The 24,287-nt window shown below is 43.5% G+C and overlaps 2 protein-coding genes and 1 pseudogene across 3 annotated transcripts in view; all 3 read left to right on the top strand.

The window, feature by feature from the left end:
• Window positions 1–24,287, top strand: part of LOC310991322 (NACHT, LRR and PYD domains-containing protein 3-like) — a 271,452-nt pseudogene that overhangs the window by 8,773 nt on the left and 238,392 nt on the right. The window contains exons 6-10 of the transcript XR_014596516.1: window positions 1,437–1,613; window positions 2,384–2,460; window positions 5,468–5,706; window positions 6,406–6,579; window positions 9,461–9,634. The product of XR_014596516.1 is annotated as an NACHT, LRR and PYD domains-containing protein 3-like (transcript). The remainder of the gene's footprint in view (window positions 1–1,436; window positions 1,614–2,383; window positions 2,461–5,467; window positions 5,707–6,405; window positions 6,580–9,460; window positions 9,635–24,287) is intronic.
• LOC310991810 (caspase recruitment domain-containing protein 8-like) overlaps window positions 10,282–24,287 on the top strand; it is a gene marked incomplete at its 5' end in the record, with an annotated part of 38,270 nt that continues 24,264 nt past the window's right edge. The window contains 6 exons of the mRNA XM_083979741.1: window positions 10,282–10,295; window positions 10,789–10,832; window positions 12,336–13,123; window positions 15,758–15,810; window positions 16,056–16,270; window positions 16,490–16,746. Of these exons, the coding sequence (XP_083835867.1) occupies window positions 10,282–10,295; window positions 10,789–10,832; window positions 12,336–13,123; window positions 15,758–15,810; window positions 16,056–16,270; window positions 16,490–16,746 (1,371 nt within the window). The remainder of the gene's footprint in view (window positions 10,296–10,788; window positions 10,833–12,335; window positions 13,124–15,757; window positions 15,811–16,055; window positions 16,271–16,489; window positions 16,747–24,287) is intronic.
• LOC310991378 (uncharacterized protein) lies at window positions 17,009–19,858 on the top strand. The gene is made up of 4 exons (XM_083979064.1): window positions 17,009–17,118; window positions 17,204–17,345; window positions 18,106–18,535; window positions 19,808–19,858. The coding sequence occupies exons 1-3, from the start codon at window positions 17,041–17,043 to the stop codon at window positions 18,486–18,488; spliced, it is 603 nt and encodes a 200-aa protein (XP_083835190.1). The 5' UTR covers window positions 17,009–17,040; the 3' UTR covers window positions 18,489–18,535; window positions 19,808–19,858.

Genomic DNA, 24,287 nt, shown 5'->3' on the forward strand with positions numbered 1-24,287 from the left:
AACAAGAGGAATTGGCGACGCCGCTGCATAGTCAGAGAACTGCAGTATACGAGGGAGAGAGGAGCGCGGACACTGTTTGAAGTAGCAAGTGGTGGTGATGACCCCCCCCCCCACCCCCCACCACCACCACCACCACCACCACCACCGCACACGTGTTGACGTCGGCACTTTACATGAAAAGCACAGCGACTCAGATTTTTCCCCTGTGCATTTACACTAGTTTGCTCCTAAATACTGGCTTTATAAAACGAATTTCGTTTTCTTTTGATATCATATTGATATTTTTCCCTTGCATGTAGGCTACAACTCTTCCACAACCAGTCTGTCCAGTCTGGAAAATAATTTCTGCGACGTGCGTGTGTTACGTAGCCAGACTGGACACACACAAGCAAGCAGCAAGCACAATAATGTCGGCGCAAATCAAAGCAAATGAGAAAACATGATCGATATTTTTTGTGTGAATAATATTTATTGTATTTAACAAAAATGGGTGCTGCCCAACATCATTTTAGGAAAAGTCACAGACTGGTGGACTTCAATGTTTTTTTTTTTTTTTTTTAAATATATATAGCTATGCACAAATGAAAATCAAAGTCTTCCAGTGAACGGAAGTTGGGGGTTAGTGGAAAGGGGTGCAAAGTAGTACTGACTGGCAGTGGAAACCCTGCTTTAAATTATTATGACATAATCTAAAATAAGGGGCAGAATAAATATGATTCTTCTTCTTTCTGTTCTGTTTCATTTAGATTTGGGAGTTTTTTGTTTTTATTGAAGCCTTTCAATGCAAGATGATGTTTCTGACTGATATTGCCGTGTTACCGTGTATCTCGCTTTCAGAGAAATTCCGCTTCTTTCTCCGCTCTCCGTCCGTCTGTTGTCTTCACCGTCTTCCACTGACGTCATTCCACACGTTTCCAGGGTGCACATGGCTACTTAATATGCACGTAACTGATTTGCATTGACCATATATGGTTGTGTGGGGCCATTTGGGGGGCTGGGTATGAGGCGTGTTCTCAACCACGCTTTTCTCAGGTCCGGTGTGATTTATGAAGGGAAATACCGTGCAGCCGTGTGTACGCGGAGTTTGATAGATCTGAAAAGAGTGTATATTTTTTGGTCGTACGCACATTTTGCCTTTCCGTCGTACTGAAAATTTAAGAGGGCTTTTACACGCTCTTTGATAAATGAGGCCCCAGAGGTTTTCTGTTCTGACAAACAGTGAAAGAAACTCAACATGGAGCCGTTCAAACCTGTTGTTTGGACTTTGTTGAGCTTTAACATTTTTAAATGTTTTAATTTTATGTCAAAAGAACAAGAAACATGTTGATAGTTCAGTCCACACAGACTGATGTGATGTCAGTGTTCACTGAGTTAAAAGAACAGAGACACATTAAATAAAACAACAACTCTATCTTCTTCTTTTATTCTTTATTCAGATTGATCGGCTGCAGTTTGTCAAAGATCAGCTGTTCTTCTCTGGGCTCAGCTCTGAAGTCCAACCCCTCCCACCTGAGACACCTGGACCTGAGCTACAACAACTACCTGCAGGATTCAGGAGTGAAGGATCTGCGTGGTTTTCTGGAGAGTCCAGACTGTAGACTGGAGACTCTGAGGTCAGACTCTGTTTTATTTCTGTGCTCAGATGAATGTGATGTGAAAGTTGTGTTGACACTGAGCTGCAGACATGAGGCTGATGTTATACTGATCCACACTGAGGGTCGTCATGGTGACGGCTGTTTTCTTCTTCTCTGCTTTTAGTCCAGTCAACTACAGAAACACATGTAATTTGTCAGACAATAACTGATTTATAATCAATAGCTGGTGGCTCCTCCTCTTTCCTGAGGCTCCATGATGTTTGTAGTGGAGCATTCAAAGCTAACATCCCATAATAAACAGGCGCAGATGTCGCGGACATCGTTAAACTTTTCACACTAATGAAAAAAAACTACCGTTGTGTTGTGTGACGGCAGATACAGAACCAGGTTTAAAGTTAGAGAGGGAGAAGGAGCTAGGTGAGCCAGGTGAGGGAGGGAGGGAGGAAGGGAGGGAGGGAGGGAGAAGGAGCTAGGTGAGCCAGGTGAGGGAGGGGCAGACAGGCAGGTGAGTACTCATAAAAATATTTCAAGGTTGGCAGGTCTGTGACAGGTGAAGAGGCGGAGTCACTGCGTCTGTGTTGAAGCAGCAGCAGCTTCTCATGAATATTAATGAGCTGTTTTCTCTCTATGTGACTGTTTAACCTGCTTCCTGTTGCTTCAGCTGTTGGACTTTGATTTTCTAAACTTGTTCTTTCTGAAGCTTCTTCAGCTCTGAACAGATGATGAGACACTGAATGCTGTCAACAAGGAGCTTTGTCCTCAACTCACTGCTTTTATTCTTTATTCAGATTGGAGGACTGCAGTTTGTCAGAGATCAGCTGTTCTTCTCTGGTCTCAGCTCTGAAGTTCACCGACTGTTACTGTTGTAGATCTTAGATCTTTGATCCACAACTGAACCTGATTGATCTTCACTCAGAACTTTAATCATTGACTTTGATGTCATGAATGGAGGACGTTTGAAATAGTTGTTGTCTCATGTTTCCACTTGTTCTTCTCTCACACTGACAATGACTCTTCACTTTCAGCTCATTTCACTCCATAGTCATCAATAATCAATAATCTGATTGTGGGTGTCTGTGTGTGTGTGTGTTGATGATCCACAAGAACAGCTTTTTACCATCACTATGAACTGGTTTAAACTAGTTTTAACAATTTTTCTACACTGTTAAAACACAACTGCTGAAACAGTTCATTTAAAGCAAAACTAAAAACTTTCTGTTTTGGTTGAGTTTGGCGGCACCAGTGGACCAAAGCAGTAGTGTTTTGCCTGAAGGAAGACTCCATTTCCCATGAGCACCAACGCGTAGCGTCGGAAACATCCTGATCTCCTGGTGCATGGAAATTAACAGAAGATGTATAACCTAAGTTTCTGTCTCCAGCAGCTGTTTGAGGGATGAATAGTGATGAGCTAATGTATCTGTAGTGGCTGTTGTAAAAAGTATCAAAACACTAAAATAAACAAAATCAAATCACAGGGCCACTGAGGCACCTGAGCAGTGACTTTACGCACGCAGGGAGAACATAATGTCCAGGAAAAAAATAAAGTTTCTCATCATGGGTTTATTTCCAACAGTGAAGAGAACAAACAAAGAACAAAGGGTCCTTGCCGCCTCCCTTGTCTGTGGTAAAAAACCATAAGCCCACCCAGGTGCCTGGCCTCCTCTACCTGTCCACCATACTTCTAAACTCCCCAGTGCCTTCAAAATAAAAGCATTAACAAATTACTCAGATTAACTCAAATAATACTAAATAATAAACAAACTAAAAGTATATTTCTGAAAACTAAACAACAAAATATAACTAAATAATAAGGGATTCAATATTACAAAAATAACAAATAGCTCCAACACCATCTACACAACCCAACAGGAAGGTGTCACATTGCCTGATATCACTATTATTTGCAAGAATCCCTCCTCGTCATGAAAGTGAAAGTGAAACTTAAGTGAGAGCCGGGTTCCTACCATCCACCTCGAAGCTGCTTAGTGCCAGTGAAGGCGACACAGACCCCCTCAGGCCATGACAGAGGTGGTGACTTTGTGGAACAGTCTGGAGCAAGAGATAAAGTACAAACGTAAACAGGGGCGGGCTGGGGTTGAAATTCAGCCCGGGAGCTTGGTTTGGAGAGGCCTTTTATCCGATCGCACGAAGGGCACAAGTAGAACCGTAATTTAATTTAAACACAAATACTTTATTTTCAACCAACAAAACTACTGTGTGTGTGTGTGTGTGTGTGTGAAAAAATACCTGTTCAATATACTGTACAAACTGCTGCTCCTCCTTTCTCTCTCTCTCTCCCTCCCTCCCTCTTCTCCTCCTCTTCTTTCTCCTCTCCCTGTTTAATCCTCCTTTTTCTCCTCCTCCTCTTCTTTCTCCTCTCTCTGTGTAATCCTCCTTTTTCTACTCCTCCTCTTCTTTCTCCTCTCCCTGTTTAATCCTCCTTTTTCTACTCCTTCTCCTCCTCTTCTTTCTCCTCTCCCTGTTTAATCCTCCTCTTTCTCCTCCTCCCCCTCTTCTTTCTCCTCCTCTTCATCTTCTTTCTCCTCTCCCTGTTAAATCCTCCTCTTTCTCCCCATCCTCTTCTTTCTCCTCCTCCTCCTCTTCTTTCTCCTCTCCCTGTTTAATCCTCCTTTTTCTCCTCCTCCTCTTCTTTCTCCTCCCCCTCTTCTTTCTCCTCCTCTTCATCTTCTTTCTCCTCTCCCTGTTAAATCATCCTCTTCCTCCTTCTCCTCCTCCTCCCTCTCCTGTCCCTCCTCATCTGTCCCTCTCTCCTCCTCACTCTCATGACTGGCATTATCTGTGTCTAACATTAACAGCAACAATGATAACATTTATAGTACTTTTGCAAATAATTCAGTGTTAGAACACAAACAAAATCTAAAATTCAATTTAAGAAAAGTGCCGCGCGCACACACACACACACACACACACACACACTAATGCAGAAACATAACAGGAAATATAGCCGTATTATATTATATATATATTTATAATTTTAAATTATATCTTTAAAACAGAATGTTATTTATTTATTTATTATTGCAATGAATTTTTGTGTTTTATGGTCAGTTGGTAGCCTATGGATTTTATTTTTAATTGACAAAGCAAATTAATGATTTATTTATTGTGTAACTTTACTGATAGCTCTGTCTGTGTCCTGAAACACAAACACTATATTGTCTGGGTCTGGGATGATGGCGCGGTGTAGACGGTGCTTGTTAACCTGCTGTGGCCGTGCTGCTCGGACCCGTGTCGTCATCACCGGCCTGGCCGACCTTGGTCCTTGGTTTTTTTACAGTCTATGTTCCCACCACGACGGAACATATCAGTTAATTTCGCGCATTTTGCTGCGTCTTCTATCAACTTTCTTTTCTTTTTCATCCTCACTTTCTCTGCTCCACCCATCTCTTTCTCTGGCTTCTTTCTTTTCATCATCGCGATCCTGCCCCTCTTCCTTCCTTCCTTTTCTGTTTTTTTTAACAGGAAAACCAGCCGTTCTTCTGACTGAGCGGCTGAGCCAATCACATGTCAATAGGAACAAGGATCAGCTCAAATTGAGAGGGGGGGCCGCTCGTATCCCCCCTTAAAATGCAAGATATTAGAGTGACCCAGTCTGGCGTTCCAATCTGCCACCTACAAGGGCTGTAAGGGCAGGCTGCCTGTTTAATCGCGGGCCGCGGCCCCGTTTTACATTAAAAAAAAAAAAAAAAAAAAAAATCTGACCACCGGCCGGTTCGGCCCAGAACAGACCGGCCGTTCGGGAATCCTCCCGAACCTCCCTGTGGCCACCCCGCCCCTGAACGTAAATATATTTAAAAAGAGGTTCACACAGACTGATGTGATGTTGTGTTCACTGAGTTAAAATAACTTAGAGTTCAGAGACACTGTAGTAAACAAAACACAACAACTCCTTATTCTTCTTTTATTCTTTATTCAGATTGGAGGGCTGCAGTTTGTCAGAGATCAGCTGTTCTTCTCTGGTCTCAGCTCTGAAGTCCAACCCCTCCCACCTGAGACACCTGGACCTGAGCAACAACTACCTGAAGGATTCAGACCTGAAGGATCTGAGTGGTTTTCTGGAGAGTCCAGACTGTAGACTGGAGACTCTGAGGTCAGACTCTGTTTTATTTCTGTGCTCAGATGAATGTGATGTGAAAGTTGTGTTGACACTGAGCTGCAGACATGAGGCTGATGTTATACTGATCCACACTGAGTGTCGTCATGGTGACGGCTGTTTTCTTCTTCTCTGCTTTTAGTCCAGTCAGAAACACATGTAATGTGTCAGACAATAACTGATCTATAATCAATAGCTGGTGGCTCCTCCTCTTTCCTGAGGCTCTGTGATGTTTGTAGTGAAACATTCAAAGCTAACATCCCATAATAAGCAGGTGTGTGTTTGCTGGTTTCAGCTCTTTGAAGAAGTTGGAGCAGGTTCAATCTGTGAAGTCAGTCAGCAAAGTTCAGCCTCACATGTTTGTTGTCTTTAAAACTTGAGCGTGGTCAGTAAACCTCTGATCAATGTGGCTGCTCAACATGAGTTTGTCTGGATGGAGCCACAGGTGGAGCTGACAGGTGAAGAGGCAGAGTCACTGCGTCTGTGTTGAAGCAGCAGCAGCTTCTCATGAATATTAATGAGCTGTTTTCTCTCTATGTGACTGTTTAACCTGCTTCCTGTTGCTTCAGCTGTTGGACTTTGATTTTCTAAACTTGTTCTTTTTGAAGCTTCTTCAGCTCTGAACAGATGATGAGACACTGAATGCTGTCAACAAGGAGCTTTGTCCTCAACTCACTGCTTTTATTCTTCATTCAGATTGGATCACTGCAGTTTGTCAGAGATCAGCTGTTCTTCTCTGGTCTCAGCTCTGAAGTCCAACCCCTCCCACCTGAGACACCTGGACCTGAGTGGAAACGACCTGCAGGATTCAGGAGTGGAGGATCTGAGTGGTTTTCTGGAGAGTCCAGACTGTAGACTGGAGACTCTGAGGTCAGTTCACTGACTGTTACTGTTGTAGATCTTAGATATTTGATCCACAACTGAATGAATTAATGAATGAAGGTTGAAATAGTTGTCTCATGTTTCCACTTGTTCTTCTCTCACACTGACAATGATTCTGAACTTTCAGCTCATTTCACTCCATAGCTATCAATAATCAATAATCTGATTGTGTGCGTGCGTGTGTGTGTGTGTGTGTGTGTGTGTGTGTGTGTGTGTGTGTGTGTGTGTGTGTGTGTGTGTGTGTGTGTGTGTGTGTGTGTGTGTGTGTGTGTGTTGATGATCCACAAGAACAGCTTTTTACCATCACCAAACTAGTTTTAACACTTTCTAAACTGTTAAAACACAACTGCTGAAACAGTTCATTTAAAGCAAAACTAAAAACTTTCAGTTTTGGTTGAGTTTGGCGGCGCCAGTGGACCAAAGCAGTAGTGTTTTGCCTGAAGGAAGACCCCATTTCCCATGAGCACCAGCGCGTAGCGTCGTAAACATCCTGATCTCCTGGTGCATGGAAATGAACAGATGACATATAACCTAAATTTCTGTCTCCAGCAGCTGTTTGAGGGATGGATAGTGATGAGCTAATGTATCTGTAGTGGCTATTATGTCAAGAATCAAAAAAGTATCAAAAATCAAAAAAGTATCAAAAAACTAAAATAAACAAAATCAAATCAAAAATAAAGTTTCTCATCATGGGTTTATTTCCAACAGTGAAGAGAACAAACAAAGAACAAAGGGTCCTTGCCGCCTCCCTTGTCTGTGGTAAAAAACCATAAGCCCACCCCGGTGCCTTCAAAATAAATGCATTAACAAATTACTCAGATTAACTCAAATAATACTACATATAATAAACAAACTAAAACTATATTTCTGAAAACTAAACAACAAAATATAACTAAATAAGGGATTAAATATTACAATGTGTGTGTGTGTGTGTGTGTGTGTGTGTGTGTGTGTGTGTGTGTGTGTGTGTGTGTGTGTGTTGATGATCCACAAGAACAGCTTTTTACCATCACTATGAACTGGTTTTAACACTTTTTCTAACACACAACTGCTGAAACTGTTAATTTAATGTTGTAACTCACACACTGTCAACTACACATTAACACAAACGTATAAAACACGAGAACACACTAATACAATTCACCAATTCACTACAACACTGACACATGTCGTCTTCACCAGAAACATATAGTCATAAAAACACTGACAGCTGATGGAGTTACACAAACTGAAGCACTTTACATGTGTCAGCTCTTTTACAACAAGTTGTTCTTCTCTCACACTGACAATGACTCTTCACTTTCAGCTCATTTCACTCAGTCCTCATCAATAATAAATTATCTGGTCACTAAGCTGTGTGTGTGTGTGTGTGTGTGTGTGTGTGTGTGTGTGTGTGTGTGCGCGCGCGCACACGTATGTACATGTGTGTTGATTGTACAGTCCACACAGACTAATGTGATTTCAAAGGAGGTTAAATCGAAAGCAACTGGACTTAGTTATTTGTCTAGGAAGACGTTTCACCTCTCATCCAAGAGGCTTCATTAGTTGAGAGGTGAAACGTCACCAAATGGCGGACCTTGGTCCGGACCCGGACCGAGTGATGGTTCGATCCGGACCCGAGACCAATCTCTAATAAGTTAACATTTTCCTGGAGCATTTTTTTTCCGACGGGACAGCGGGCTCAGCTATAGGTCAATACTGCAGCTTCACTCAATTGAGCCAATCAGATCGTTTGTTTACCCTGCGCGGCCAGTGCGTCCGAGAGGGAAAGAGAAAGGAGACGGAGATGACAGCATGTCTTGCTCCAAAATAAAAAAAAAGTTGATGATGAAGTCAAAGGCGAGCCGCCGGGGGGATTGTGGCCGCCGCCGCCGCCTTGGTTAAGCGCGTGTGTGTGTGTGCGCGCGTGCGTGGGGGCCGTTCAGATGGGTCTCTTGTTGTGCGCACAAGCCCATTACTTTAATGTGCGCTCACAACCGAGAGCGACGCCGTAGCGGTGCAACGTGCTTGTTTCCTGCTTCTCCGCCGGTGTTGTGTCAGACCCCGGTTCTCCCTCGGTCTGTAAACTTTTTCACGCGGAGCTCTGCCCCGTTTGGAAGGAGAAGGAAGCCCGTATATGCGGGAAGACGTCGCTTTAGAGAAGTAGAATGTGTGTTATAGAAGAGAAACACCTATTTCAGGACTACTGACTTGTATCACCAGAACAGAACAGACATATCCTGTGATTTTCAGCCCCCCTCCATATTTAATGGAGGGGGACAATGCAATGACAGTGCAGCTATCAAGATGCTTTTGACACCTTGGCCTCAAAAAAAGAAAGAAAAAAAAAAAGCACCAAAAAAACAAACAGGGAAACCCCCTTATTTATTCTGTCTTGTTCTATTTAATTGAAATAACAGGCCTTAAATTAATTTGCCTGGGGGCTACTTTTATTCATGGTAAAACATTTTAAAAAAATGTTGTTTACTATACAAGTGCACTATGTTAAATGTTTCCTGTGTTGAAAATTGACAATAGATATGAAAATGCACTTCGTTGATTTTATTTATTTGACATAGGGGTAGGCTATAGCTTATAAGACACCATTTGGACTTTATAAGGTTCGGTTCGGACCTTTCACTTGGATGAAAGTTTAGTAACTGGACCTCAATGAATTTTAATTGAATACTCCTGTCCTAGACAAATAACTAAGTCCAGTTTCTTTCGATTTAACCTCCTTTGAAATACTATGACCTGGACAAATGAGAATATGCACCGGCAGACTAATGTGATGTTGTGTCCACTGAGTTAAGAGTTTTGGAAATGTGAAAAACGATTCAGACACTGTAAAAAGCAAACAAACTATGTCTTCTTCTTATTCTTTATTCAGATTGGTGAACTGCAGTTTGTCAAAGATCAGCTGTTCTTCTCTGGTCTCAGCTCTGAAATCCAACCCCTCCCACCTGAGAGAACTGGATCTGAGCTCCAACAAGCTGCAGGATTCAGACCTGAAGGATCTTCGTGCTCTTGTGGAGAGTCCAGACTGTAGACTGGAGACTCTGAGGTCAGTAGAGGGATGGATCAGTCCATGCTGCTCTCATCTCTGTTGTTATTCTCAGTGTAGATTATGTTGGCAGGTGCTGTAGATGTCCAGGAGTGAGGCACCAATGACCTTTCTTCCTGCACTGCAGGGTTTTTCAGTTGGAGGTGGTTTCAGTTTCCAAACCACACAGGGATGCAGCAGGTCAGAGTGTTCTCAGTGTCTCCTCAGTAGAAGGAACACATGATGAGAACCAGGGCTGCTGGGTTTCATTGGCCAGTGATGTGATGTTGTTGGTCCATCTGGTTTCATTAGTGACAGATACAGTAGACGTGCTATTCTTAGCTAGCTTCCTGTTACTGATGTTATCAATGAGTTTAAAATGTTGTTTTACTCGTCAGCTAACTGCTAACACTGCTGTAGTGTATCATGACAGTGCTGAGGCTGGTATGTTTTATAGTTGACACTCAAGTTCACAGTAGCTGTGATAGGTAAGAGTCAAATACATAATGATGTGCAGCAGCTGGAATATCAGGACAGCACTGCCCAGATCCTGAGCTTCCTGTAGAAGTGGTGGATTTACTTTTCTAGACCTGATTGAGCCATCTTCTCTATTTTCTTTGATCTGATCCTTTAAACGCCACCTGGTCCAGATCAGATCATTAGTAAACATGGTGACACCATGGTAACCTGGTTGAACATGAGACTTAATGCTCTGGTTGATCCCAAAGGTCACTGACTAACACACTGATCAAGTTTAATTGGCCACCTGTGCCTCAGGAAGTAGAGCGGGTCATTCCCTTACCGGAAGCTAAAAGATTTAGTTCCAGGCTCCCCCAGTCGACATGTCAAAGTGTCCTTGGGCAAGACACTGAACCACCCACACACACCCCCAATGTGTGCACTGGGTGTATGAATGTGTGTGAATGGTTAGTTTCCCGTGCTGTGCCTCGCACTGTGAATGTGTGTGAAAGAGTGAATGTGACCTACAGTGTAAAGCTCTTTGAGTGGTCTGAGAGACTAGAAAAGTGCTTTAGAAGAGAAAATCCATTTACCATTTACCAATTAAAACTCAGCTGGGTGAGTCTGATCCTGGATCATCACAGTTCAGTTTAATAAAACAAACTCAAACAAAACCTGATTATTTCCCTCTGACTCTGTTGTGTTTGTTCCTACAGGTTCGGCAGGGACAAGGAGATTAGAGCCTCCAGAGACAAAACCTGTGAGTACTGAACCTCTGTCTCCTCCTCATCATTCTGACTGTCAAATGAATCTGGGCTCATTTCACCTCCAACTTTTTTATGAATTGCATATTGTTGTTGTTTTTTATACTTCCTTTGTTGGCTTTAACACAACAAATGAAACAAAGGACAACAGACAGACAAGAACTGACATCAATTTTTAAACAACTCACTCAGTACTCCGACACTCAGGCAGGCTCCGTGATGCACTGTATCACTCCGCTGTTCAGCTGTTTGAATCAGCAGTGTGTGGAAGAGGCAGAGTGATACAGTGCGAGTGAGTTGGTTAGTTCCAGATAAAAAAAAAACTTTTTTCCAACCAACTGATGCATTGTAAATTTTTACTTTAGATCATACTCTTGAACTGGTGTATTATTTTGAGACAGGGCTTCTTGTAGGTGCCGAAAGTACACTTGATTAATTTTCCCTGATTGACAACAGTGTACTGCCTGTGTCTCGGTGCAGCGCAATGTGCCGGTGTTTCTCAGTGGGGGAGAGCAGAGACCATTCTTTTTCTTTTTTTTTAAGTATATTTTTGGGGCTTTTATCGCCTTTAATTGATAGTGCAGTCGAGAGAGAGACAGGAAATGGGGAGGCAGAGAGTGGGGGAATGACACGCAAGAAAGGCCTGCCTGATGCGGGATTTGAACTGGGGCCGCCTGCACCGAGGACTCAGCCTAATGTGAGCTAAATGCTGCCTCAGCAGAGACGTTTCTACTGCATCTAGTGCACTTAATGGGCATTTGTAGCTCATACAACCTTACTTCAAAAAATCTGAAATATCCCTTTAAGGGGACTGCAATGACATTTGTTAATCTAAATATTTCTTGTGAGAGGCACCAAGAAACCAAAAAAAAAATCTGCGCTGCTGTATAAAAGTCTCCTAAACAGGGTAAAGTAATTTGGCAGCACTAGAATGAATACATAAATATATTCTTTTTCATGAACAAAATCATATAAAAGACTCTGTTGCATTTTAGCTCCGTTTGATGTATTACTGTAAGACGCATTGCAGCGCACACGGTGGAAATGCTCTGATTGATCTCTGTTGCATTTACAGTTCGTATTATGCTCTGTTCATTACTGTCGCGTCTAAATAACCAGGACATTTGCATTTAGGCTATGCAGTGTCGTTTTTAATTACATTTTACACAGGGGTGCCGTGAGATTTTATGCACTTTTGAAAGGTGCCGTGACTGATACAAGTTTGAGAAACGCTGGTTTAGGTCTGCTTTAACTTTATGGATACATCTCTCTGCCTGTTGTTTACAAATTCTCCATGCAAATCATTTTCCTGATGAATTGAATGTTGGTTTGGGCTGGTAGAAAACCTCCCCTCAGCTGTTAAGGAACTCTGTATTTATCGACAGACAGCAGCATGAACCACGTGGTCAGGTGGAGTTTATTTCTGATTAGCATATGATAAAGAGAAGAATAGCAAATGCTGATTTCTGAGATGTTCTTTGTTTCTTCTCTTTTAACAGGTGTCTCAAAGCCAAAAGTCTCTGAGGAGAAGCTGAAGGAGTCTGAGGATGACTCAAAGCTGAAGGCCTCAGAGGATGACTCAGAGCTGAAGTCCTCTGAGGATGACTCAAAGCTGAAGGCCTCAGAGGATGACTCAGAGCTGAAGTCCTCTGAGGATGACTCAAAGCTGAAGGTCTCTGAGGAAGACTCAAAGCTGAAGGTCTCTGAGGACAACTCAAAGCTGAAGGTCTCAGAGGATGACACAAAACTGAAGTCCTCTGAGGATGACTCAAAGCTGAAGGTCTCTGAGGATGACACAAAACTGAAGTCCTCTGAGGAAGACTCAAAGCTGAAGGTCTCTGAGGATGACTCAAAGCTGAAGGTCTCTGAGGAAGACTCAAAGCTGAAGGTCTCTGAGGACAACTCAAAGCTGAAGGTCTCAGAGGATGACACAAAGCTGAAGTCCTCAGAGGATGACTCAGAGCTTAAGTCCTCTGAGGATGATTCAAAGCTGGAGGTCTCTGAGGAAGACTCAGAGCTTAAGTCCTCTGAGGAAGACTCAAAGCTGAAGGTCTCAGAGGATTATTCAAAGCTGAAGGTCTCTGAGGAAGACTCAAAGCTGAAGGTCTCTGAGGACAACTCAAAGCTGAAGGTCTCAGAGGATGACACAAAACTGAAGTCCTCTGGGGATGACTCAAAGCTGAAGGTCTCTGAGGACAACTCTAAGCTGAAGGTCTCTGAAGATGACTTGAAGCTGAAGAGGTTTGATGAAGACAACTTGGAGCTTGAGGACAACACAAAGCTGAAGGTGAGAGAAAAACATTGTATCCTGATTTTCCAGACAGATTTAAGGGCTCAACAGGGGGGAAAAAAATATTCAGAGATTATCTCCTGTGCTGGTAACAACAATGAGATCTTCAGTGTAGAAACAAACTCATAGATTAGATTGTGGTTTCAGCACTAGATGAATGAGTTGCATAATAATAATAATCTCTTCTATCCATGTTCTCCCACTTTTCCGGGGCCTGGTCTCAGTGGCAGCAGGTTAAAGCAACATTGCGGAGTTTCAGCTCAGTGCTTCCACCATCTGGTTGAGAAGCGCTATCGTCTGGGGGGGAAAATGAAACTTAACGAAAACGAAACTTATCAGCCAGCGCATCCAGCGTTTATTCACATTAATAAACAACAGTATTTCCCACATGTTTGCAAGGAGACTGTGTGGCGGGTGGTCGGGGGAGGGGAAGGGGGGGTGAGGGGGGTGGGGGGGCGGCGGCGGCGGCGACGACCGGAGGGGAACCGTAAGTTTCGCTTTTACCTACCACGTCTCTCCCTCGACGCAGAGGGGAGGGGGGAGGAGGGGGGGTTCGTACCCGTGCAGGGAAGTTACATAGCGCAGTTTCAGCCGACGCGACCCGGCTCAGGCTGCAGCGGCAGCACCATTCATCCTATTAACCATTTTTCTACCATTGCAATGAGTCTGGAAACATTATTTTAAGGCCGAAAAACTCTGCAATGTTACTTTAAGTAGAGGGTTCCAGATGTAATGATCTGTCTGTTGATCTCCCACTACATCCTACCTTCACCCATGCACAAGATCCCAAGATACCTCAACTCCTGGAGGTCCTGATACTCATCCCTGTTTTCCTCCTCTCGGCCAAAGGTCGTTGCACACTGAGTCTGCTGCGTTTTATTCGCATGTGTTTTTATTTTCTGTTCCAAACTTTGGAGAGGGAGACAAAAGTCATCGCGCAGTGATGCACTTTGTGGTCCTCTCACTTGTCAAGTAATAAAAAGAGAAAAATAAAATATTGTGTCCGTCTGATCCTGAGAGGACGTCAATAGCAGGGGACCTGCTTGTAAATGAGCAGAAGAATTATCATGATCACTTCAACAGTTTATTTTAGGATGTCAGTTCCAGTTTGATAGATATTGATTATTAACTCACACATTAAACAGAAGACGACCAATTTCCATGATCCTGAACAGCGGCTGGCTCGCACACACACACACACACACACACACACACTCAGTGGGGATACTTTCTCTCCCTCTCTCTCTCTCTTCAGCCTCGAAACGCTGCTGTGATTGGTCAGCCAGGCTGCGAAAAACACATAAAATCTAACCTGTTCCGAAAACTTAAATGACAGACGAAAGTCTTGGACTCGGTATGTAAATATGATTGATACAACATGAGGTTGAATTTATTTTTTGACGTGCGGCAATTTCGGATGGAAAAAAAACAGACTCGGTGTGCAAAGGCCTTTACGCCGCAAATTTGTTTGGTTTTCTTCTGAGAATACAGACACATCTCACTCTTTGGTGGTACATGGACTGAATGGCTTGTAGCAACAAGCGTGTTACGTCCTGGAGGACCCCCCACAGAGTGTCCAGGGGCACATGGTTGTAAGCCCTTTCCAAGTCCTCAACAAACTTGTAGACGAGCTGATCAAACTCCCATGCCCCCCTCAGAGCTCCTGCAAAGGTGAAGAACAAGTCCATTCATCCACATCCAGGACAGAATCCATATTGCTCCCTCTGGGTTGACAATCGGTCAGAGCCTCTCTTCCAGCCTCTTGGCATGGAATTTTCCAGGGAGCACACAAAATTGGTGGTTTGCAACTCTTCAGGTATTGTACCCAATTGAAAAGATGTGTAGGCAAAGACAGCCCAACAATATCCAGAGCCTGAAGCATCTCAGAGTGCATCTCCTCCGCTCCAGGTGCCTTGCTACTGAGGTGCTTCTTGACTACCTTGGCAACCAAAGATGTTTTTTAAATTTTGCAACAGCATCCACTGTGGTGGCCACAGCTTTCTTGACCAGATGGTATCCATCTGCTGCTTCTAAAGACCTTTGTTCAGCCAGGCCCTAAAGTCCTCATACTTCAGCTTGGTAGCTTCCATCCTCCTGAGATCCTCCAGTGGGTTCTCATGTTGCTGCCTCAACAGGCACTGATGACCTTGAGGTTACAGCTCCCAATGGCTGCTTCTGCAATGGTAGCTCTGTCCCTAACCGTGAGGGGATGAAGGTAATAAAGAAAATAAATAAATACATAAATAACGTATAGCTGGTCACACAAGAAATTCAGCTCAGATTGTATGCCAACAAGAAATTACATGAACCAAAGGTCTAAAATTAGCAGAAAAACATGTAAAAACTCACTTCAAACTAACTGTGAGGATAATCTTAAGGATGAACTGATCATATTATGGTCACGGTTATTCCACAAAACATTTGTAATTTCTCTGCTGCTTCTCAGATGCAGTCTGTACATTAATACGTTGACATCAAATCCCTGTGTCACACTGTCAGTCCCCCAGACTTTGTCCACTGTGCCTCAGGTCACTCAGGACTGTGGAACAAATCCATTGGCTTCACTCAACACAATATATTTATTATAGCTTACATTTATTATAGCTTACATTGTTTATCTCTGAATTGCAGCAGTCAAGCTTCAAACCTGAACTGGAAACTGAATCTACACAAGTCTCATACAGGTAAACATGCAATAAACTTACTCAACACAGTTTTTACCAAAGTACCTTCCTCTTCCTTCACAGCTTCTCCTGAGCCACAGCAGTTGTGTCTCTGCATCGTCGTCCTCATGGTCGACTGTGTGAGGGAACATCAGCTGGATCAGCTCTCAGTCAGCTGAGTCAGAAAGAACACAATGTTTTAGCCAATGTTGAACCTTTTTCATCTCAGGGTCTGAGGTGGTCACTCAGCCTTCTGTGTCCCACAGGTTCAGGTGTCCTGGTCCAGGCCAGTTCCAGTGTTCTTCAACTGGACTGGTGTTTGTTGTGGCTCAGGAGGCGGAGCTGCTCTACAGGACTGTCCAATGGGATGAGAGCCTCCTCCACTCAGTTGGCAAGATGGCTGCAGGACCACTGTTCAACATCCAGTGTCCTGAGGATGCCGTCCGCCAGCTCCACCTCCCACATTGTGAAACAAAGGATGGTGAGCAAGTGATCATGTTTGTCAGAACAATGATGGGAACTAATCATATAACATAAGTCGTGTGACAATGTAATTGACGTGTACATTTATTACATGAATACACTGGAAAATCAGGGCACTATCCTTCACCAGCCTTCTGATTAATTTCCTGATGTTGACAACAGTGACTGAAATTGTCACTGCTGTTGTAACGAGGTTGTTGTCTCTGTGTTTCCACAGCTCTGCTCTGTGACGGTCTGCTGTCTGTCGCACACATCACTGATGATGGAATGAGCTTCATCGAGCCACTGGAGGTCACAGACACTCATGTGATCGTCTCAGTTCCTCATCTTTCTGCCTTTGGCCTGCTTAGCTGGTTGTGGAACAACAAGGAATCAGTTCACAGTCAAATTCTGCTGTTCCAACAACCAAACTTCGCAGAACTGAAGCAAAGCCTCAATGTGCATCTGCTGCCTCATAACGTCCCCCTGGAAGAGGTAAGGCTACAGACTGAAGTGTTAGAGATTCACTTTGCTTCTCTTTCCAAATTCATCACTAACAGACCTGATGTTGTGAACTAACACCTGTGTCTCAGTGTCTCCTTGACACCACTTCAGCAAGTCTTACACAATCATTCAAAGATCAGTGTGAAGTCAGAAAGAACTCTCTATGTCCTGCAGGTCCAGCCCCGTAGAACCAATCTGTCTGTTCAGGCTCAGGTCTGACTCTAATTAAATGATCTGATTGTTCTCCAGGTGAAGGCACAGCACAAAAAATTTGAGTTCATCACGATGCCTTCCGAAAGGACACTCGTCAAAAATGAAACGTACACAGTTCACTGTCCAGATGCCGACATAGTCCAGCCTGAGGTGAGTGTTTCAGACTAAAGCTGACATGATTCATCAAACTGCTGTCACTCACCTGGAGACTGACACACATGCTGCTGGTTTTCAGAAAAAAGACTTTTACCCAAACTATGGACCAAATTACCATCCAACGTTTCAGATCATCTTACCTTCAAGCACCAAGATTACCAACGTAGTGGTCCGAGACGAAACCAAGACAGATGTGTGGAAGTGTCAAGTCCCTCTGCCAGGTAAAAGTCTACATCTGCCTGATGTAAACCTGACTGATGAGTGGTGTCTTTGTTCTTATTGGGCCTCAGATCATCTTCTGTTTATTCTGTGGTCTATTCTTGTTGACAAGGGCGAGTCAAACTATAGTGGGAAACCGTTCAGAGTAGGACCAAGGAGCTTCATGAAGGAGCTGAAAGGACCTTCAATAAAATAAGGACTAAACATATTTATGCTCAGTCCTTCATCAGGTCCTGAATCAGTCATACCTGTTCTCCTTCAGGTGTTGCTCAGAAACTTCACCTTTTTTTCTTTAAGTATAGTATAGTATAGTATCTAAGTAGGCCACCAGATTTAGATTCAAACCATGGCCAGCTGCAGTGAGGACTGTAACATCTGCCTGTGGGGCACCTACTACTGAGCTGTACGGTGCCTCACACTTCACTTTCTCCAAGTTCCTGTTGATGTGTCTGTAACTTGTTAGTCTGTCACATTTCGTCGTCCCAGAGTCAGAGCTCGTCATCTTAAAATCATTAGAGCTGAAAATGCTCAGAAGTGATGTTGGATGGACTTTACAGTTGTGTTCGGCCTGGTGTGATCACTGGTGACTTCTGGGTTACTGCTGTAAGGACTTTCTACAGAGTCCTGAACTGAGACGAGCAAACTGGACGAGACAGATTGTTTTTCATGAGTGGTTCCATCCGTACTGTGTATACACTTACGGTATACCACGATTGAATTTGCTTCTTTTGAACACAAGTATGTTTTTAGTTCATCTTCCAGGTCCTCGTCCAGAACCAACTCCAAGTGTCTCAGCTCCGACTCCAAGTGTCTCAGCTCCATCTCCAAGTGTCTCAGCTCCGTCTCCAAGTGTCTCAGCTCCGACTCCAAGTGTCTCAGCAGCAGAGAGGCTGAGGTCTGCTCGGACTGAGTTCATCAAGAGAGTGACTGAACCAGTTCTCCATGAGCTGCTGGATAAACTCCTGGACTGTGAGGTGGTAACTGATGGTGAAATGGAGTCTGTTGCTGCGACAGCAAACAGAGCAGAGAAAGCTCGAGAGGTGATCGACACCATACGAAAAAAAGGAGAAGCAGCTTGTTCAGCTCTGATCAGAGTTCTGTGTGAGGTGGATCACTGCCTGTCAACACAGCTGAAGCTGAGGTAGAAACAGTCTGCCAGCTGTTTGTGTCTGATACCAGAGGAAGCAAAAATGTATTTTAACTATGAGAAGGAATAATAGAAAATGTGAGAATTATAAAATGATAAGGCACATGCAGAGTGGAGGAGGATGTGTGTAATCCTGCCTGTGGCCCTTCAAGAATAACATTTAACAAATAAAATAGTAATTTTGTTAAAAGCTACCTTCGATCACATGATCCACATACAGGGCTCCAGACTGCGACTAAATGGTCGCATTTTGCGACTAAAATTTGATACAGTGCGAGTAAATTTTTCATCTACTCGCGCATGTGCGACCAGTAAATTTGCCGATTTTTTTTTTTTTAAATGACCACTGTGATTGGCTAATGTGTGAAAAGAAACATGTTTCTCTTCTCTACACCTCGGAGCGGAGGAGACGTCTTTCCACAGCGCAGCTCCGTGTGAAACAGCAGGAGACACACAGACCGGTGACCTGCGTGTGTGCTGTGTCACCTGCATTTTTTTTTTTCCGACGGCTCGCTACAAACCTTAAACATCCCATAATATGCTCGCGCTCTCAGCAGCGGTACTCAAATCGTCAGAAGGCAACGAAGCAGGTTGACTCGCGCTGCAGAACGCGCTGCACAGACTAGGCTCGGAAATGATTGATTGATTGTTGATCGATAGATCCTTTTTTTTTTGGCGGTGCGGAGGAGGTTGGGGGGGGGGGGGGGTGTCGACGAGTTTGATGCCACGGAGTCCGTGCACATGTGGCTCAGTCAGGGTCAGCAGACAAGGAGGCCAACAAGGGCTGGCCTACACAGGCACCTCGTCCCCCAAGGGAGGGAGGGGGGGGGGGGGGGGGGGGGGGGGGTCTGTTCTAGGATGAGTTTACCACAAGTGGTGTGTCTACTTGTTCTGTTATTGGTCAGTGCAGCCTAAACATTAACTTTATATTTTCAATATTTAAACTGTTGCACAATAAAATGTGAATTTAAAACATTATAGTTTCTGCATTTATGCAGTATTTATCAGTAATACAGTGAAAATTAGAGGAAATGTGCAAATTTACTTTGCAAGTCGATTTCGGTGTGCGCCCCTAAATTTTCTGCTTGCGCTCCTAAAATTTTAAGTTAGGGGCCACTGTGCTCCTAGTCAAAAAAGTTAGTCTGGAGCCCTGACATAGATGTGCCCTGATGTGACCCTGCAGCTGCGAGAGTCAATCAATTAAAGTGAAATATTGAACTTACAGTTTTCATTGTCAGCGTTTGGAGGGGGCACTTTATTCTTCTGTTTTGCTGCTGTCAGAAACTTTAAAGATGATCCTGAGGAGAGATAAGAGAGGCTTTAAATGTTCTCCTTGGACATAGCTTTCATTATTCATTGATTTCATACCACCCAAAGCTTGTTAACTTTTACACTTTCATGTTATTATGATACTGAATACTCATGTCAATACTGTAACATATTAAATTAGCTTATTTACTTCACCTTGGTAGCTAGCAAGTTATTAGAGTGTTGCTACTTGCTGTCAAGGAGGCCGACAATTAAAGCAGAAGTAAGCGATCCGGTCGTTTTGGCTAATGCTGCGTTCCAGGTAGGCTTTTGAAACCGTAAATTACAGCTTCAAGTCACAACTTACGACTTTGTAGCGTTCCAGGCAACCCACTCGTGTTTTTCCGACCTGTTTTACCTGTGAAAGTGCACTATAACGGCCACTCGTAACTTCTGACCCGTGAACTCGTACCAGATCGAACTGGTACGACTTCACAGGTCGGAAAAACACGAGTTACGAGTTTCCTTGAACGCACCATAACAGTCCTCGTCCCTACGTCACCACATTCACGGCGTCCCTTGGCTGCACACACAGCCCTGCATGCTGTTCTCTCTCCTCATTGGATAAAAACTGTAGGATACGATAAATGTTTTCTCCTCGGCTCAGAGCAGAGCAGAGTGACTGACAGACCCGTGTTTCGGTCCAAACACTCTATGTAAGTGATTGCTGTCGGAAGATAGAACTATTTAAGACTTATATTAACACAAATATATCACTTACTTCTGCTTTAACGTTAAGTTAAACTTGCTTTTTTTTTGTAACTTCACAACCTTCAGTGCCAGAACACCGAGTCACCGACTCGAGTGCAGTCCGACTCGCTAGCTAACCAAGCAAAAACCTGAAGTAATAAACTTAACATTAAAGCAGATATCAGCTTCACGGCCGTTTCGGCTAATGCTGCGTTCAAGGCAGGCTTTTGAAACCGTAAGTTACAGCTTCAAGTCACAACTACGACTTGGTAGCGTTCCAGGTAACCCGTAGCTCGTGTTTTTACCATCCTGTTGTCTGTGAAAGTTCCCTATAACGGCCACTCGTAACTTCCGACCCGTGAACTCGTACCAGATCGAACTGGTATGACTTCACAGGAAGGAAAAACACAAAGTACGAGTTTCTTTGAACGCACCATGAGTTAGCAGCCCCCGCCCTTGTCAGGCATCAATTGGTCCTCGTGCTACGTCACCACATTCACGCGCATCCCTTGGCTGCACACACAGCCCTTCATGCTGTTCTCTCTCCTCATTGGATAACACTTGTATCCCACAAGGAAAATTTTCTCCTCGGGTTACAGCAGAGCAGAGTGACGGAGAGACTCGTGTTTAGGCTGAAATACTTCATGTAAGTGATTGCTGACGGAAAATAGGACTATTTAGGACTTATATTAACAAAAACATTCCACTGATATCTGCTTTAACGTTTGTTAGTCTAACGCAGTCACTGGTCCGACGCTAACGTTAGCTGCCATTCAAGTGTCTCCCCGTTTGTAAGACTAACAACATTTGTTCAATAACAGCAGTTATTTACTGTTCTCATTATACTTAATCACTCCACTTACCACTGTCTCGCTTTCTTTTTACTTCAGCCTCCTTTTTTTCTTCTACTCTCGCTCCCAGACGGATAGCTCCTCTTCTTTTTCCTTTGGCTTCATTTGAAACTCCCAGGATGATAACTCAGGTGCATCATCAGTAGGGCTGGGTATCGGTACTCGATACTTTTCAGGTACCGACCGAAACAACCCAGTACCAAGTAGTATCGAAACTGCGCCTGTCAATCGATACCTGCAATCGATATTTTTTGTACCCAGATCAAGAAAAAAAAAAGACTATTTCTATGGATTTGCTCGCAGCCAATTGCTGCAAGTGTTCTTTGATTCAATGCGCGGTGTGATTGGTCCACCACCGCAACAACAACAGTTTGTACGGCGGTGAAGCGGGTCTCTCTCTCTCTCGTCCGTCTTTTGAAATGAGAAGCGGCACCTGAATCCCAACGCCGCACACACACACACACGTCACTTTCTCTCTCTCTCTCTTTTTTCCCCTCTCTCTCCCCGCTCGTAGCGAAGCGGCGCTACCGCTAATCGATCGTTTTAAATCACCAACTGAACAGCTGCCTGTCATTTAAAAATTAAATCGCGGACAGTGAGAGTCACGTTACTGCTTCTGATCACAGCGGTACCGTTCAATGAGGTCCTCGTTACGTAATGAGCGCTCATCTAAACGAGGAAGTCTCCTCTCCCGGTGTAAACTATTACATCAATATTTTCCAGCCGCTTCTAATCAGAATCCGCACCTTGCAGAGTTTGCACTGCACCTCAGTTTCATTTGTTTATTTGACAGAGTTTCACACAGAACTTTCTGGTGGAGTCTTTCCATGTTTCTCTTTCTGCACCAGTGAAAAGGAGACATTTACATTTTTTCATACAAGATGATTGTCTCATAAACTAGCCCTCTTTGATTTTTTATTTTATTGCAGGACTATTCATTGCCCATCCCTAGTAAAAAATCTTTTGAATGGAGAGTGGTGGTGACATTCATGTAACCGATTGCTTTCTTTGAAAAAAAGTATCGAATGAAGTACTCATTTGGTATCGGTATCGTGTTAAGGGTACTGGTATCGGTACTGGTATCGAAAATTTTTAAACGATACCCAGCCCTAATCATCAGGTTAATTTTCTTTTCTCTCTCTACTTTTTATTCTTCTTTGCTCTTGCCTCTAACTCTATGTTTAATGTTTATAATTTTTTTTCTCATTTAAAAAAAAATGTTTTTATGCTGTTCTTTTTAAATGTTTTGTCTTTATGTAAAGCACATTGAGTTGCTTTGACCTGAAATGCGCTATATAAATAAATGTAAATAATTGCCTAATGTTAGATGGGATCATGGGAGTGACTAGCCTCACTGACTAGCCTGGTCAGCGCCTTGCATGGCAGCTACCGCCATCAGTGTGTGAATGTGTGTGTGAATGGGTGAATGTGATGTACTGTAAAGCGCTTTGGGTATCGTTCAGGTATAGTAAAGCGCTATATAAATACAAGACCATTTACCATTTACCATAGCCTCGTAAACCAGCCTCTCGCGGGAATGCATTTCATTTCATTTCTCGGGAGAGTCTGGCTTCATCCCCCCTGTAAGCGTTTGGAGTGGGCGGGAGTAGTAGCAAAGACGGTTTAATATCTTTGGTAGTAGCGTTGACAGACAACCCCATTCAGCCAATCAGCAAGTTGGTGTAGTGACGGGGCTTTGCACCAGTCGGTCCCTGATTGGCCAACGTGTTGTGTCAATCACAGCGGGCGACGCTGATTGGCTCGGCCTTCTGAGGGTTTCAGTCCAAACGCTTAGAATGGGGATGAGGCCAGACTCTCCCTCGGAATGAAATGAAATGCATTTCCGCGAGAGGCTGGTTTACGAGGCTAGGGAGTGACACCCTTTACGGAGGTTTCCTACTGAGCTGCCTTCTTGACTGTGATGCTTGATTTATAGACGAAACTCCTCCCTCACTGTATAAAAACCACAAAACACCTGACTGTTGCTTCTTCATCATGCATCGAGACCTTTTTTTTTTAAACAAAGGAAGGATTTGTTTTGTTTTTTTTGTTTTGTTTTGTTTCTTCTGTAATTTAATATAAAATTTGTATCGAGTGTCCAGGGACCAAAGGGTCACAAATCTCAACAGGAAGTCACTGGATGTATTAAGAAAACTACATTTTGTTGTGACCAACGATTTAAGCTTCCCTCGCCAAAGGAAAACACAAACATTTAAAGGTTGAATACAGTGGCGTCAATTCAGCCAAAGCTAAGGTATGGCAAGGTTACTAGTCACATGACTTAACTACAGTATCAATCAATATACATGCCCAGCAAATAATCATAACAAAAGTGACAAGTCTGCTATGTAGCTTTTCTGTGTGGTTAGGAAATTTTGAACTTTTTCAAATACAGCCTCACTCACATCCCGCTAACATAACTATGGACACAAACACTTAACTACGCACGTCAATCAATCAATTCAGTCAAATGCGCCGTTACGCATCCGTTTTCAGCACCATGGATAGCAAGCGGCAGGGTTAGAGAGCAGTTCTGACACAATTTCACTCTTTCTGTTCACTTCATTCACTATGTAATTGCAACAATATCACGTGAACATACCAGGTAAACTGCTGTAAACTGTTAAAGTCCAAATACAAAGAGGAGAGGGAGGGAGGGAGGGAGAGAGGAGAGGGAGGGAGGGAGAAGAAAAGAGAAAGAGAAATCATATTAATAAGATGTTTGGGTATCTTACTTTGAGATGAACTTTATTAATTATTACACAAGTGGATAACGGCGGATCCTCAAAGCAGCAAAGTTATTGACGAGTTCATCTGCGTCCAGGGATTTTACGACAGCAGGCTCAACAGCCATCAACATGAGGTTTGTGAACCTGTCGTCGCTCATGGTGGTCCGCAGGTAAGTCTTGACTCTTTTTAAAACGGAAAAGAATCTTTCGTTGGATGCA

The sequence above is a fragment of the Trachurus trachurus genome (assembly GCF_905171665.1).
Source record: "Trachurus trachurus genome assembly, chromosome: 9".
NCBI classification, from domain to species: Eukaryota; Metazoa; Chordata; class Actinopteri; order Carangiformes; family Carangidae; genus Trachurus; species Trachurus trachurus.